The sequence below is a fragment of the Olea europaea genome, unplaced genomic scaffold (genome assembly GCF_002742605.1).
Source record: "Olea europaea var. sylvestris unplaced genomic scaffold, O_europaea_v1 scaffold2772, whole genome shotgun sequence".
In the NCBI taxonomy this organism is placed as follows: domain Eukaryota; kingdom Viridiplantae; phylum Streptophyta; class Magnoliopsida; order Lamiales; family Oleaceae; genus Olea; species Olea europaea.
The window spans coordinates 31,163-45,651 of NW_019246179.1; the positions used below are offsets into that span (position 1 = coordinate 31,163).

The 14,489-nt window shown below is 30.9% G+C and overlaps 1 protein-coding gene across 1 annotated transcript; it reads left to right on the plus strand.

Moving 5' to 3' along the window:
• Positions 1-231: 231 nt before the first annotated feature.
• Positions 232-5,216, plus strand: LOC111383837 (protein DETOXIFICATION 35-like). The gene is made up of 7 exons (XM_023008003.1): positions 232-564; positions 2,084-2,709; positions 3,095-3,151; positions 3,842-4,080; positions 4,368-4,486; positions 4,730-4,816; positions 5,032-5,216. Exons 1-7 carry the CDS (start codon positions 283-285, stop codon positions 5,128-5,130), a joined length of 1,509 nt encoding a protein of 502 aa, XP_022863771.1. The 5' UTR covers positions 232-282; the 3' UTR covers positions 5,131-5,216.
• Positions 5,217-14,489: the final 9,273 nt, after the last annotated feature.

The window sequence follows — 14,489 nt, forward strand, 5'->3', positions numbered from 1 at the left end:
TGTTACTACTTATACATAAAAATTGTATATAATGGATTATATAATATGATGTGGAAGAAAAAAATTGGATGAAAAAATTGATTATGTTTTAAATTGACAAATAATAAAATGTCATATGACATTATTTAATCTATTATGTAAATCTTGATGTCATAAATATTAAATTACTTTTTTAATAATATTTTTAATCACGTGACTAAGTCAATTTTAGCTTCGAGAAGGCTCGTTCAAGTTCCATTACATGTACTCTGGTCTCATCTCTTCCACCTCTTTCACTGTGAGATGGAGGCGACGCCCCTTCTTGATCGGAGCTCCGACAAGTTCCACCTCATTGGAGAAAACGGAGACTACCTGCCGATAAATGGTATTAAAGAATGGTGGAGAGTATTCTGCATAGAGACAGTGAAGCTCTGGAGAATAGGCGGCCCAATAGTCTTTCAAGTTCTTTGTCAATATGGGACTTACTCTGTCACCAACATGTTCGTTGGCCATCTTGGAGATATTGAACTCTCTGCATTTTCCATTACTCTCTCAGTTATCTGCACCTTCTCTTTTGGCCTCCTGGTTAGCCTCTCCTACCTCACTCCCACCACCACCACCACCGCCCAGCCCACACACAGGTCCTAGAAAGTAGAGATGCATTTTTATTTTTTAAATAATGTCAAGAATTTAACCCCACGATTAACATTAATCTGGATGGTTCTTTTCCTAGGCCGTTAGACAAAACTTTTATCAAATATTTGTTGATAGGTTGGGGGTGATATTAACCTTTTTAAAACTTTTTTAAGCTATTCCAAACAATTTATTTATCATATTATTGATTAAAGAAATGGTATTAATTGATGTGTTATCTTAAAATGAACATGTATCCTCACGTTTTTTATACCACTTTATTGGCCTATCAGTAATAGCTAGATGGATAATATCATTCTATTTTTATCTTCTTGGTTGAATTGGGTAGCTTATAGTTGGATTTAATGCTTCAGCTAGCTAGATTTGTTGCTAGAAACACGTTTCTTCGAAATGAATACGGCACTTGGTCGCTTAAAGATTTTATTTTTATTTCTATTTCACTCTTTTTTTCTTTTTTTTTTGGCACTGTAGCATTTCCAGTGAGATAAGGTAAAGGTGGTTAAGATTATCACTCCAGATTCTTACAAGTATATAAGCATTTTAGCCGCCACCTTTTTCACAGATACTTTTGATGACAGTCAATTTGCTTTTATTGTCATAATCTTAACACTTTCCATTTTAACCTTGAGTAAATATTTTCTGTTTTATTCTAAGATCGAATCTGATGTTAATTATGACTTGCTACATTATTACAGACAAAAAGAAAGTGGAAAAAAAAAAAGAAAAATAGAGAGAATCTGATGTTAATTATGACTTGCTACATTATTTACGGTCATAATCGGTTGTTTTACCTCTTACTCAGGGGTTGCTTGACAATGCTTTTGAAACAAATTTAAGCAAATTTTGAAAGTGAAGTATGGGGTGGAAAAGTTGATAAAAGTTGTGGATTTCATGAAATGTTTGATTTAACCCATTGAAAATTTAATAATATTTTAGCTAAGTTTTATCAAACACGACCAACTTTGGTAGAAATTTTTTGAAAACCGAAACTCTAGAAAACGAACAAGTCAGAAAGGATCTTGCTCCCAGAGTTTGATTTTCTATGAATGTTAAACATATCAGTAACAGACACATAGCTTGTTTGATGATAGATCCATCGATCATTTTCAACCTTATAAAACCCCAAATTCCATGGCACCAAAATTCATACTGTTTTGCGTGCACAAGTCTTGTATAGTTTGGAGAAATAGAGATCTGTCAGTTTGAAGAATCCTGCTGCCAACAGGCAGCAGATTTTTCCTCTATTTTTATTATTTTTTAATTATTATTTTTTAATGGGCCAGCCCGGATCGAGCCAATTCCCAAAATGAGGTTCGGCCCGAGCCGATGAGCCCAATTGCCATCTCCTACTATTATTTTTGTGACTTTGACTGCACAAATGAAATGGCATCTTATCTTGAAATTTGAAGCAAAACTAACAAAGGCTGGTATGGATTTGTAATATGTATAGTTCGGTATGGGGAGTGCCCTTGAAACGCTATGTGGTCAGGCATTTGGTGCTGGACAAGTTCACATGCTCGGCATTTACATGCAACGCTCGATAATAATCCTCTTGGCCACTTGTGTCCTCTTGTTGCCAATATATGTGTTTGCGACCCCAATTCTAAAGCTCCTTGGACAGGAGAACGACATAGCAAATCATGCAGGAGTATATACACTTCTGGTTATCCCTCAATTGTTTTCCCTTGCTGTGAGTTTCCCGGCTCAGAAGTTCCTTCAAGCCCAGAGTAAAGTTGCCGTGCTGGCATGGATATCGTTTCTTGTATTGGTTTCACAAGTTTTTCTATGTTGGCTTTTTATTCAAATATTTGGTTGGGGAACAACTGGTGCAGCCGCAGCATTGGACCTTGCGAGTTGGATTATGGCCTTAGCTCAATTTGGTTATGTGGTTGGTTGGTGCAAGGATGGTTGGACGGGATTCTCATGGTTTGCATTTAGGGATTTATGGGCCTTTGTGAGGCTCTCCTTTGAATCTGCCATCATGCTATGCCTCGAGGTCTGGTATATGATGAGCATAGTTGTACTCGCTGGACATCTTGACGATGCCATAACTGCAGTTGGTTCCCTTTCTATTTGGTGAGTTTAAGTCAATTTTTTTTACATATGCCCACATATCATAGTGATTTAAAGAGTTCTCAAGCTCTCTTCAGTGAAGTGGTAAATTTTAGTTTATTCATGACTTTGATAGAGTACAGAAATAATTTAGAACTGTCCAGCTGCAAATTACCTATTTCTAGTTTACGGTATGCCGAGCCATTAGAATGATGTGAATTATCAATTAGAATGGAAAAATAAATCCATCAGCGATCTATCAATGTTGATTGACAAGAAAATTGAATGTGCACTAATCGTTTACCATTTCAACTTTTGTAAAATTGGAATATTACATACTCCAAGCCTTATTTTTGTATTCTTAATTTCTTTTACAATGCTTATATCTTCATTTGCTGTAATCTGTCAGCACGAGCATTGATGGGTGGGAATCCATGGCGTTCATGGGAGTCAATGCTGCTATAAGGTAAAAAATCAAGCAATGCTTTTTTACTTTGTTCTTAATAAGCTCGATTATAAATTGAATTGAACTGTGTGTGAATATGGCGTAGTCATTTTCTGCAAATTTCCATTCACCGCCCTAGGCCATCTATAGTACAACCATTTGCAGGGTGGTTTTTTCATCACATCAACCAAACTGAGAAACAATAAATAAGAACAATTTCTGTGTGCATCCAAATGGATGGAACCTTGGAGAAAATAGGAATTCTGTGTGCTCAATGAAAATTCGTTTATATTTTTGCGCCGGATTGATTGAAGAATCCAAACAATATGGAGGACTTTTGGTGTTCATCACTTTGATATGGTCAAATAATACCTGGTTTGTGGTAAATCAGTACTTTGGTGTTAATTTTGCAAGTGTAGATGATCTCCTGGTTAGTGAATAGCTCCGCTTTAAGAACATAACACCAGATTTAGAAGCAATTAGATAGCATGAACTGAGATTCAAGTTGATCTCCCGACCAAAATTCAAGTCACATGCTCCTCATAATAAAGTGCAGGATGGCTCGTAACTTTCTATCTCTGTTAATTGAATGTCGGGTTGCCACTTGCCATATGGTTAATGTTCTGTTTTATTTCATTCTATGCTGGTTTTGTTTTCTATATGCTGCTACTATCCATATAAATTTCACTGCCCCTATCTTTTGTATTCCAGTGTTCGAGTCTCAAATGAGCTTGGCTTAGGACATCCAAGAGCAACCAAATATTCCGTCTATGTCACAGTTTTTCAGTCACTGCTGATTGGGATTCTTTGCATGATTATTATCCTGGCTACAAGAAACTATTTGGGTATTATTTATACAAATAGTGAAACTATGATCCGTGCAGTTGCTCGCCTTTCTGCACTTCTTGGAGTTACAATGCTTCTCAACAGTGTCCAACCAGTGATATCAGGTATTGATCCTTCGATCGAAGTATCTTGACTATGCTTATCTAAGCCGTGATTGATTCCATTCCATTTCCTTTCCTTTAATTAATTTCTCATACTCATTTTCAACCCCATGTTCGCACAATAAAATACTTTTACACGTAAACCCAAAACTTTTCAATCATACCTTCACCAAAAAATACTATTCAAAACTATGTTTTTTTAAAAAAAAAAAAAAAAAAAAAAAAAAAACACCAAACAAGGTCTAAATGGCTTCTCCATCATGTTTCCTTGCTCTCCCGGCTTTTTGTAGGGGTTGCCATTGGAGGTGGGTGGCAAGCTCTAGTAGCATACATCAACTTGGGTTGTTATTACATTTTCGGTCTTCCTCTTGGATATGTTCTTGGCTATGTGGGTAATCTTGGAGTGATGGTAAGTAAATTTTTATTTGAACCTCAAAATTATACTAAAGCACATCCTAAATAACTTGATGATATTACTCCTTTCCTTCAAATATAGCTTGCTATTAATCCTAATCTAATAGCCGGAACTTCGCCCTCATTTAATATAGTCTTTTATAGTATCCTACGTCAAACTCGTATCATATTTCAAATTTCAACACCATTTATATTTTAACTCTATTTGGCTATTCTTATGATTTAGTTTTCTTTATAGGGACTCTGGGGTGGCATGATAGCCGGAGTAGGTCTGCAGACGCTGTTGCTCTTGCTGGTACTTTACAAAACCAACTGGAACAAGGAGGTTCGTGTTAATGTCTCCACATTAATGAGGATGTGTTTGAATTTTAAGCAACTTTTTTCTAACTTGTTTAGATAACTTATTTTTACTTGCTTTTTGCAATCCCTACTTTCTTTATGGTATATTTTGCAATTCCTAGTTTCATATCAATTGAAAAATTATCTTACCAATTATTAAATATACCTTTTGCAATTGTACTGAAAAACTACAAATTTCAGGTCGAGCAAACGACGGAGCGCATGCGAAAGTGGGGAGGGCAAGACATAATGGAGAAATCACATAGTTATCAAATTCCATCAAAGAATGTAAAACCGTGATGACTTGTTTGGTACGCAATAATGGATGGGATTAGGATTGGATAGTATAATAAATAAAAGTCACGTTCCTTTTTATTTTATAATCCTATTCAATCCTGTCGAAGCCTTTTGGAAAACATGCCTTAACTATGTGTGCTTCACATTTTTAAATCACAAAAGCCATATGTACAAAAATTCCATTACCAGAATTCATACAGATTTTCACATGGGGTGGACCCTATATGAATAAATTATTGCCAAAAAAAAAATCACCCACCCCGTAACTGTGAGTGTTCTTGTAGGATTTTGTATTTTTTTTTTTTTGTACATATAGTGTGTGTTTTGAAATATAATTTTAACTTGGCCGCACTACCGATGTCGCAAATAGAATTCACGACATAAATTGTCGTTCAGTTCTATGATGAGATAATGAATTCGGAACATTTTGACAAAATTCGATTGAACACATTTCAGTAACACTTTCAAAGTTCAGTGACTATCTCTATAAGGCGATGAAATTTTTTTGAAACAGCAAAACATATTAAAAACTGAAAATAAGGTGAAGGAAGAGTATTTATTCATCGATAAGCGGAAATCAAAGCACCGTAGTGATGGATGACTACATCTTTAAATTTATATATCTTCCTTTTCTTATATGGTAGCATATGAATCACTCTTTATTTAATTCCCACGTCTCTCCTTTTTATATCATTTGATAGTAACTTCTCAAATACACGTCTCTTTTGTATAGAAGATATTGAAATATAGAGTTAAATAGATGTAGACTTCTATTTACACGTCGATTTGTTATGAATTGATAGGTGATTTGATTCGACGAATATCACTATTTAAATATTTGTAGTCATGTTTGTATACAATTTTTTTTTTCTCGTACTCTACGTCCAATATGAGTGCTTGCAAAAATATCATTTTCAGTTTCCTTTAGAGGCCAAAATAGAGTGTCGAGGGGACTATTAGAGCTCTAAGATGTAATTGAACTGCAATGACCCAATAATCAATTATTAACAAATTGAGTATCTGTGTTGGGCAAACGAATCAATTATTGGAATGATTACGAATTTCCTAAAGAGGATATACAAAAGAGTAGAAGTGGGTGCAATCTGATTCGGTACCCTTCGATTCGATCTTGATTCTTGAATTGAACAGAGTATCGACGAAAATTTTAAAAATGGAATCATTGATTTCATATTCAACTATAGAATCGAATTGGAATCAAACCAATTGATTTCAATTCGGTCAGATCCAATTCTTTGTATTGAAAAAATTATAAAAATAAATTATGAAATTACTTACCTGTTGAAATGATAAAAATAGAGTTTGAAATCACTTATCATTCTTGTAATCTAATTATAAAAAAAATCAATTAAACAAGACTATAAACAAAAAATTAACTCAAAAACTCAATATCAATTCATAAAGATGAAAAAATGATAAACTATTAAACATAACATAAACGATAAAATCTTGATTGAAAATTAATTATTTAAAAAAAAAAACACATTACAAATCTACAATATTTAAAATGGAATGATTGGAGAAAAACTTTCGAATACTAATTTTACCTTTACATATTTAGCTATGGAGTCAATATACCCTCATTTGGTTTACCGTTTTATCTTTAAATTTTTTATTTTTTTGTCAATGTGTCCTTATATAATCAGTTAAATTCCTTTCCTACTGAAAATACACATTAATTCACAAAAAGAAAATTAAATTACAAAATTGGAAGTTTGCATTAATCCGTTCACCTAGGCATTGAAATCTGAGTTTACTAATTAAAATTTCTATAATGCATTTAGTTTAAGTTAATTTTGCAACTTATGATATTAATATTAATTAACAATGCCCTTATCCAATCTTTATTAATAACATTAATTCATGTATTAATTTTTTTTTAAATATTCGTTAGTTATTATTCTAAAGCTAGTCAATTTATATTCCATTCCCAATAAAACAAACATTAATTCACAAAAAGAAAATTAAATTACTGTTGACACATAAAAATTCAGCCCAAATCGAACAGTTCAAGGAGTGAAGCCCAATTGGAGAATCCCCAAATCAGATGACCCAAAGAACGAAGCCCAATCGAACAAATCAAAATGAAGGCCCAAAAAAGGAGGCCCAAAAACGCGGTAACGCCATCGCCCAAGTTTGCAAGTCGCCCAGAATCTGAGCGAATGGAGTGTCATACAATCGCCCAGAACTGTTACTCTATTCTCGCCCAAACCTTCAAGTCGCCCAAGGTATTAACAAACATAACGCGTCGTGGTTATCAAGAAGTGCAGTTATCAAAACAGTTATTAAAGCAGCCCTATCACGTTCCATGATTCAAAGAATTCAATCGAAAACGGTTGAACGATGAAGGGTGATGGCAGCAGTTAAAAGACGATTTTCATGACAAGGTGGCCATTACGAAGAAAGTGGATAGTTATAGGACGATCAAGCAGTTTTCAGAGTAGTTGATCACAAAGAGATCGCCTATGAAGTATAAAAAGGAGAAAGGACATAGAAGCAGGGGACCGAAATCCAAAACTCTCGAACAGAGAATATGTAATTTTCATTTTCTTAGTTTTTAGATTTAAACACTTTTCTTTCTGTAACTCATGTGCTTGCGCCCCTTGGAGGCACATTGTTTTTCATTTCCAATTGTAAAGTTCATCGCCAATAAAAGAACACCCCTTTTTGGGATTTTGTTTCAAGAGGTTTGTCCCTTACACAATCGTCTGATCCTTTTTAATTGTTAGCGACTAACCCGCGCGAAACAATTACAAAAATTAAAAATTGAAAAAATTGAAAGTTTGCATTAATCCATTCGCTTAGGCATTAAAATATATGTTCACTAAAATTTCTTATAATTCTTTTAGTTACATACAAAATATTACATGATAGCAGATATATATAATTTCCCGTGCATTAAGCTCTTTATTTTCCTAACATCATTAAGTTATTAATCTTATAATTAATAGTCAGTTACATCCATTTTCTACAAAACAATAATTTTTTCAAAAAATAAAATAAAAATAAAAATTAAGAGGTTACATTAATAATTTCTCTAACATTATTAAGTTATTAATCTTACAATAGTCCGTTACATCCATTTTCTATATAACGACAATTTTTATTTCACAAAAAAAAAAAAAAAAAATTATTGAAAGATTGTGTTAATATTTTTCTTAATGATTACAATAGACTGTTATTAAGTCAATTGATTTCTTCTGAACAAAATTATTACTAATTATTAATATACAACTAATAAAAACATTATTATATACAATTTAAAAAAATATATAATAATGCTACTTAGTTAAGTAACTTGAAATGGCATACACTATAAAGTTGATTAATATTAATTTAAACAATTTAAAAATTATAATTTCAGATGAAATTAACATCAACACCCTTTTGTTTCAGAATGATTTTTTTAAAAAAATTAATTTTTTGAAGAATATGTAGCTAAAAGAAGAGTTTACAACTGTATTCTAGTTGAAAATAAATTTAGAAAAAAATATTTTAGAATATGGGATCCAGGAGCTTATTAAGAAAACTAATATTATATATTAAAAATCATATTGCATTTATTCATGACGTGAATGAATATAAATTCCTGAAAATTCCATTGACAAAAAAAAAAAAATAATAATAATAATAAATCATTAATTTACATTCGTTTGATAAGATATAAGATGAAAACTCATTTTCTAATAATCCATCAATTATTGATCATCATTAATTTATATACGAGATGAATAATTATTTTCAATAATCCATTAATTCTTTTATCATCATATCATTATGCAGTTTCACTCTTCTTCTCCCTTCTCTAAAACTATGCTAAAACTCTTTAAATCCATATAACCTCGTTTAATTTTTTACGACTATTTAAAATGCATTTTTTCGTTAATTTTGTACTCTTTGTTCGTATTTATATTCACCTTGGCACTAAATTATATTCACGCCATTAGCACAGAATGTTAATTATTGAAATAATAACTATTGAAATTCTAAATCATCAACATGAACGTGATTATTTACATTTATTTGTAATATATTTTAAAATTTATGCCCATTATATGTATAGGATAGAAATGTTTTAAATGTTAACATTATGTAATATAGCTATAATAACCGACCCATCTCATTCTACTCCATGCTCAAGATTTATAACTAAAAATCTGTGCAAAAAGGTAAGACTGTTATGAAGAGGTCAATTTGAGTGAGACGTATTCTAAAAAAAAGAAAAAAAAAAATGAAGGCTGCTTGGTCTTTGAAGGAGGTTTTGGTTATGTTAAAAAGTTAATGTAGTTTTTTTTCTTCTTCTCTATTTTTATTTATTAATTCTTTTTTGATGATGATAATTTTGAAATCTAGTGTTCAAAAATCTAGTACATTTTGATACAAGCAAAAAGAGAAAATTAAAAAAAAAAATCAAATTCACCATGGTTCTTAAAACAGTATAGAGAATCGTACCAAATTGATCGATTCTTGATGCATGATCCAAAAAATCGATCCATTTAATCGAGGAATCGAAGTCGAACTGGCCGGTTCTATCTGATTCCACCAATTTCGAAAAAAATGCCCATTATAGATGTTGAGCGGGACTCTGCCAAAGAAAGTTAAAAAAATGATTCTCAACTAAAGTGAAATTAGTTTCCATTGTGATTTTATAAAAATTATATTATCAATTTACCGGATTTTTGATATAAAATTGTTTTAAGCTTTAGTAAATACCCTCAATTCCATTCTAAATACCCTCAATTCCATTCTAACTTTTTTTTTGATATATTGCTTGCATACGACAAATTTTACATACCAATTCATAAGGATGTCAAACGGCCCAAGCAGTTTGTCGGCTCGTGGGCGGCTCGACGAGCCCGAGCTAAGCAGGGGGCTTAATTCCATGAGCCAGGCTTGCTTGGCTCGTTGAGCCCACAAGCGGCTCATGAGCCATGTGCCCACGAGCTCGTGGGCTAGTAAAAAAATATAAAAATTTACAAAAAAAAAAAGTCCAAAAATGTGCAAATTTACAAAAAAATAAATTAATTAAAATAATTACGAGCTCGCAAGCGGCTCGTGGACTCGGCTCGACCCGTGAGCTCGTGGGCCGAGTTGAGCTCTCCCTCGAGCAACGAGCCAAGCTCAAGCTTGACTCGTCTTTTACGAGCCACGAATCCAAGCCGAGCTCATGAGTTAAAAGGTCGAGTCGACTTGGTTCGGCCCATTGTCATCCATACCAATTTATGATCAAGGTTTAACTATTCGTCTAGATTCATATGAGCACAGGACGAACCGGACAGATGTCCAATCAATAGTGAGACTGTGAGAGAGCCCCTCTAATAAAACCCATTTATGGTCAACATATGTATCTTTTTAATAAAAGATATAATTAATTAAATGATTATGTCAGTCAACATTGACATTATTGCTATCAACTATCCTGACAATAATTAATCAATATTCCTCAATAATCATTAATTGACAGACATCAACACTATTGATTATTGAAGACAATGTTGTCAATGACGTTAGCAACGATTGGCGGGGCTTTGAATTCTTGTCGTCGACAAAAGATAATTGATATTACGATGGAATTTAATTCTCTCTATATAGTTTTACATTTTTATAAAATAATAACAATTAAGTTTAAGTATCTTTTACTTTTCTTTACAACATTACCAAAAAATGTTATTTTTTAAAACTTATTTTATTCCTTATAGAATTTTTTGTTAGTATTATTATTTTTATTATGTAATTTGACTACATTTTTTGTCGATAAATTAGATTTATTAAATTTCTTTTTTAAACTTACTAACCTAAAAGCTATTTCGAATATTAAATTAATTAGTAAAACAATTTTCTTTAACTCTTTTAACTTTTTACATTTTATTGTTTTGTTTGACAATGAAAATTCGATTGATAAATTTAAATTTGACAATTTTTATGGAATTAACGACTATGAAAACTCCTTTATTAATCTTAAATTATTATCCATGGAATTTTTCATTCCATAATATTTATTAATTTCTATCACTCTATTTACAATAAAATTTCGATCAGTAAATTAAATTTATTATAAAATTATTATGAATAGGAAATCAGTCTTGAAGATTTACTTAGTATAAGTACTTATCTTGTCTAAATATGCGACCTTTGAGCATATCGAATGAATCGTGGATTGCCTAAAAAAATTATGCCACACAAGCAAGAATTGATGATGTTTAAAAAAAAATTTAATCTCGAGCAAGGATAGATGATGTTTATAGGGACCATTTTTAGACTTATTCGTATGTTTATTATCCATTAATGTCACATCGATTGAAAGTCTTTCAACTTCTGTATCACCTAAATAGTGATTCATTGAATGTATTGGAGATACTATTAGTTAGCTTCGTACTTGCTTAGATGTTAGACGAGTTTTGAGTGTGTTGAAATTTAATAGGGTTTTATTAACACTATTAAATAAAACCTACAATGCACGTGGTTTTACAATATTACTTTATAAATTTCTTTTTGGGGTGTATAGGAAAATATAAAACAACAAACGTATTTTTATTTATCAATATAAGATTAATATTACATAGAAAAAAAAAATAGTAATTTAAGTCAACAACGCTCTAACGTTTCACATATATAATTTAATATTATACTCAAACCATTGACATTAATTTTTTACATTATCGAAATGGAATATGCTATTTATATATAATGTAATGTCCATGTCAATTACTTTACGTGGAGAGGGACTCACTTCAGATAAATTATATTTTACTCGAAGTGGGTCCCACTCTATGTGAGGGGATGGACATCCTGATGTACTCGTAGCCGAATTTGAAAAGGAAAACATATTTTCTATAAAAATACGAGTTTAATTCTAGTATTTAGAGTACGTTTGGTTCTATCCGACTAAAGAAAAATCAAGCCTGTCGGAATAAGCATTAAATAGTTTGTATGGCATGTCAAAATTTAATTTGAATATTTTTAACCCCTTTTTCAAATAAATTCCGTCAAAATATTGCACAAAAATAAATGATTGTAATACACAGATCGTGCGTCAATTCCAAAACAATAAAAACAAATTCTTGTCACGTTTCAGATTCTAGTAACCAAATGAAAATTATTAGAGATGTATCATTAAGAATTATCAAAAGCCTTACTGAGACAATTTCTAATGAGAACTCCATGACAATGCCAATATGATCTATGGTACAAATTAACAATCAAAAAAAAAAAAAAAATGTATACATGGGTCGTGTGTTCTTCAAGAATACCATTGATCTTTTAGAATCTTAATACGATATTTAGTTATACCATATTAGTGGTACTTCTTCGGAAGCACAATATAATATTATTCGAGAATTGAAATTTATAAAGTTATGCTTTTCTGGATCAATAACAAAATAATATTCAAAATCTAAATCAATTCTATGGGATGAAATTACTCTTTTATAATATTGATTTGTGCTGCACCGTCTTCTTCAAAAATAATAAACAACATTCTTTTGAGATATTGTAATGTTTGAATTTGTACTTCTCCAGGAGCAACGGAATAAACTTTTTCGAAATAATAAAACAAATTTACTCAAATATTCTTCTAGAATATTAGTTTAAAATTTTTACTCTTTCAAAAATAATAATACAATATTCTTATAAAATATTGACAATAAGTAATAAATTATATTAAAAGAAATTTATTTCTATCAATTGGTATAGTCAAAATAACCTTTAACTCTTTGTTAAAAAATTTAGGGTATGTTTGAGTCCCATTTTTTAGGTTAGAATGCATTTTAAAATAGTAGATTGATGGAAAATATATAATTAAAAAATAAAAAAAAATTGAATTTATGTGTAATATTATTTTATTGAAGAATAAATGGTTGAAAATAAAAAAGAGAAAAATGTATTTTGAAAAAATGGAAATCAAAGTTAGAGAATGTTGACTTTTTATTTGAACGGAAGGAATAGTTTTTTATGAACTCAATTGGTTCTTTGAATGGAAGAGAAACTATTTGAAAAAATTTCTAATCATTATTTAAATATAAGTCAAAATCGTCCAAACAAAACAATGTTCGTCCCTACAATAACTTGCACGACTTTTTATTTTTTTTACTTAGATTGCAATATCTTTAGGTGTTTGATACATAAGCGTGTAAAATTTTGGCAATTTACGAATGAGCTGCAATGTATGTTCGACGCACTTATAGTAGGCTTTCACAAATGAGTTTTGCAGTTTTTGCATTCCTGGATGACACCCAGAATTACGGCCTCTCACTAAAGTTAAGCCTTGCAAATAATAAAAAATCGTAACCTCCTTTTGTGAGGGGTGTGACACCCCGATGTACACATAGCACAATTCTTTCAAACTTTTGATATACAATACATTGTTAATGGAGTTTTGCTTGACGATGGCGATGTCCATCAAGAATAATTCGGTTTAGCCTTTGTTTGGCTTTCATTATAATGAGAGTATGGAAAAAATGCATTTTAAAATAGTAATTTTTCAAAAAATGTGTGGTTAAAAAGAAAAAAACTTTTGAATTACGTTTAATATTATTTTATTGAAAAATTTGTGAATAAAAAATGAAAAAGAAAAGATTGAATTATATAATTTTACAACAATGCTAGATGTACACCACCTCGACTGATAGCCCTCTAATAGGGGGTGAAGCCACAATTATTTTGATTGCCCCATCCCCTATTAAATGGTTGTCAAACTAAATCTTCATTTTGTTTTCATTAAATTATATTTTATTTTTATATTTTAAATCACTCATTTTTTTAAAAACAATAAAAAAAAGTTATTCTATCCATTTTCATTTCAAATGGGATCGAAATGAGGATATGCCCGTTTGATACTCATTTCATTTTTCTCATTTCTATTTTCAACTACACAATTTTTCATAAAATAATGTTACACGTAAATCAAAAATTTTTTAATCACTTAATTTTTAAAAAAAATACTATTCCAATCATTTTCATTTCCTAAAATAGGGACGAAACGGATTAAGGGGTTGTTTGAGTCCCATTTTTATCAAAAATGTGTTTTGAAATAGTATTATGATGAAGAACGTGCGATTAAAAAATAAAAAAAATTTAGATTTGCGTATATTATTATTTTATTAAAAAATATGATTAAAATAATATCAAATTACTCTTAAAAAATATATTTTAATAAAAAAATGGGATTCAAACCGGGCTATGTATACCCTTTGCATTTTTCATAATTTTAATGTATTTGGTACGTTTGTCTTGGAAATTCTGACAGCCTTCTTACACTTGGTTGGATTAGATCCACATACTTGATTCATGGACCTCAGTCTTTTCATGTGCTAAATTCTTGAAATATCACATATTTGATTCTTATT